Source organism: Penaeus monodon, chromosome 32 (assembly GCF_015228065.2).
Source record: "Penaeus monodon isolate SGIC_2016 chromosome 32, NSTDA_Pmon_1, whole genome shotgun sequence".
Classification (NCBI taxonomy): Eukaryota; Metazoa; Arthropoda; class Malacostraca; order Decapoda; family Penaeidae; genus Penaeus; species Penaeus monodon.
The window spans coordinates 5,619,742-5,620,676 of NC_051417.1; the positions used below are offsets into that span (position 1 = coordinate 5,619,742).

At 40.0% G+C, this 935-nt stretch overlaps 1 protein-coding gene across 1 annotated transcript in view; it reads right to left on the reverse strand.

The window, feature by feature from the left end:
- The window catches only part of LOC119593380, a gene marked incomplete at its 5' end in the record, with an annotated part of 7,040 nt that overhangs the window by 4,397 nt on the left and 1,708 nt on the right, over nucleotides 1-935 (reverse strand). Inside the window, 1 exon segment of the mRNA XM_037942310.1 lies at nucleotides 56-211. Coding sequence (XP_037798238.1) covers nucleotides 56-211 — 156 coding nt within the window.

Consider the following 935-nt stretch of genomic DNA (forward strand, 5'->3'; position numbering starts at 1 on the left):
TCTCATTCCTAAGCTACGCAATGACCATCAGCTCAAAAATCCCCTGAAACTTTACCGTCAAAATAGTGACCAAAGGCGCATGGTATGGCTGCAGAATCGCCGCCCTCGCTCCCTCGGCGAAGGACGGCAGATCGAGGTATGTCTGGGACTGCAGGTAGTGGTATGGCCCGAAAAAGCAGATGATGAGGAGAGCGCATATCAGCGGCAGACATAATTCTGCGGGACGGGTCACAGGTATCAGTAGAAGTTATGAAGTTTTATGCAGTGAAGTTTTGCAGACATGTTGTGAAGTTGTAGTTATCGGTGAATATTATTGAAATAACGGATGATGAGAACCGCAAAATTCAATATTAGAGAAAATTCTCCATGGTAAATCGTGGGTATTCATGAGGGCATGGTTGTAAAGTTAAGAAGTTTTACAAAATTAAGTTTTACAGAAATATTATAAAATCGTAGCATCTGATATGGCCTGAAGAAACAGATCAGCAGAGGACAAAACATATATCAGCAGTAGACAGAATTCTGTGCGGCAGATCGTATGTATCAATAGAAGGGATCATGATTATAAAGTTAGGCTGTTTTGCAATAGGAAGAAATACTATTATATCGCAGCAATTGGCATGACCCGAAGAAATAGATGAAGATGAGATTAGCAGGAATCGTGTGGGTATCAACAGAAGGGGTCATGATTATAAAAGTTTTAAAGAAATACTGTGAAATCGTAAAGGTAACTGGGTATTTGGGTATTACTGGAAATGACGCCTAACACCCTAAATACAGAATCTAAGCTTACCAAGTAGTAGAACACATTCTATGAAAGTTTTCTTCTATATCATCTTCTCCGTAAATTGATAATAACGGTAATAAAGAAGGTGTAGAATCCAGGAAACGCAGCACCCTTAAGTTTACAGCGCCGAAGCAAAATGACAGTCACA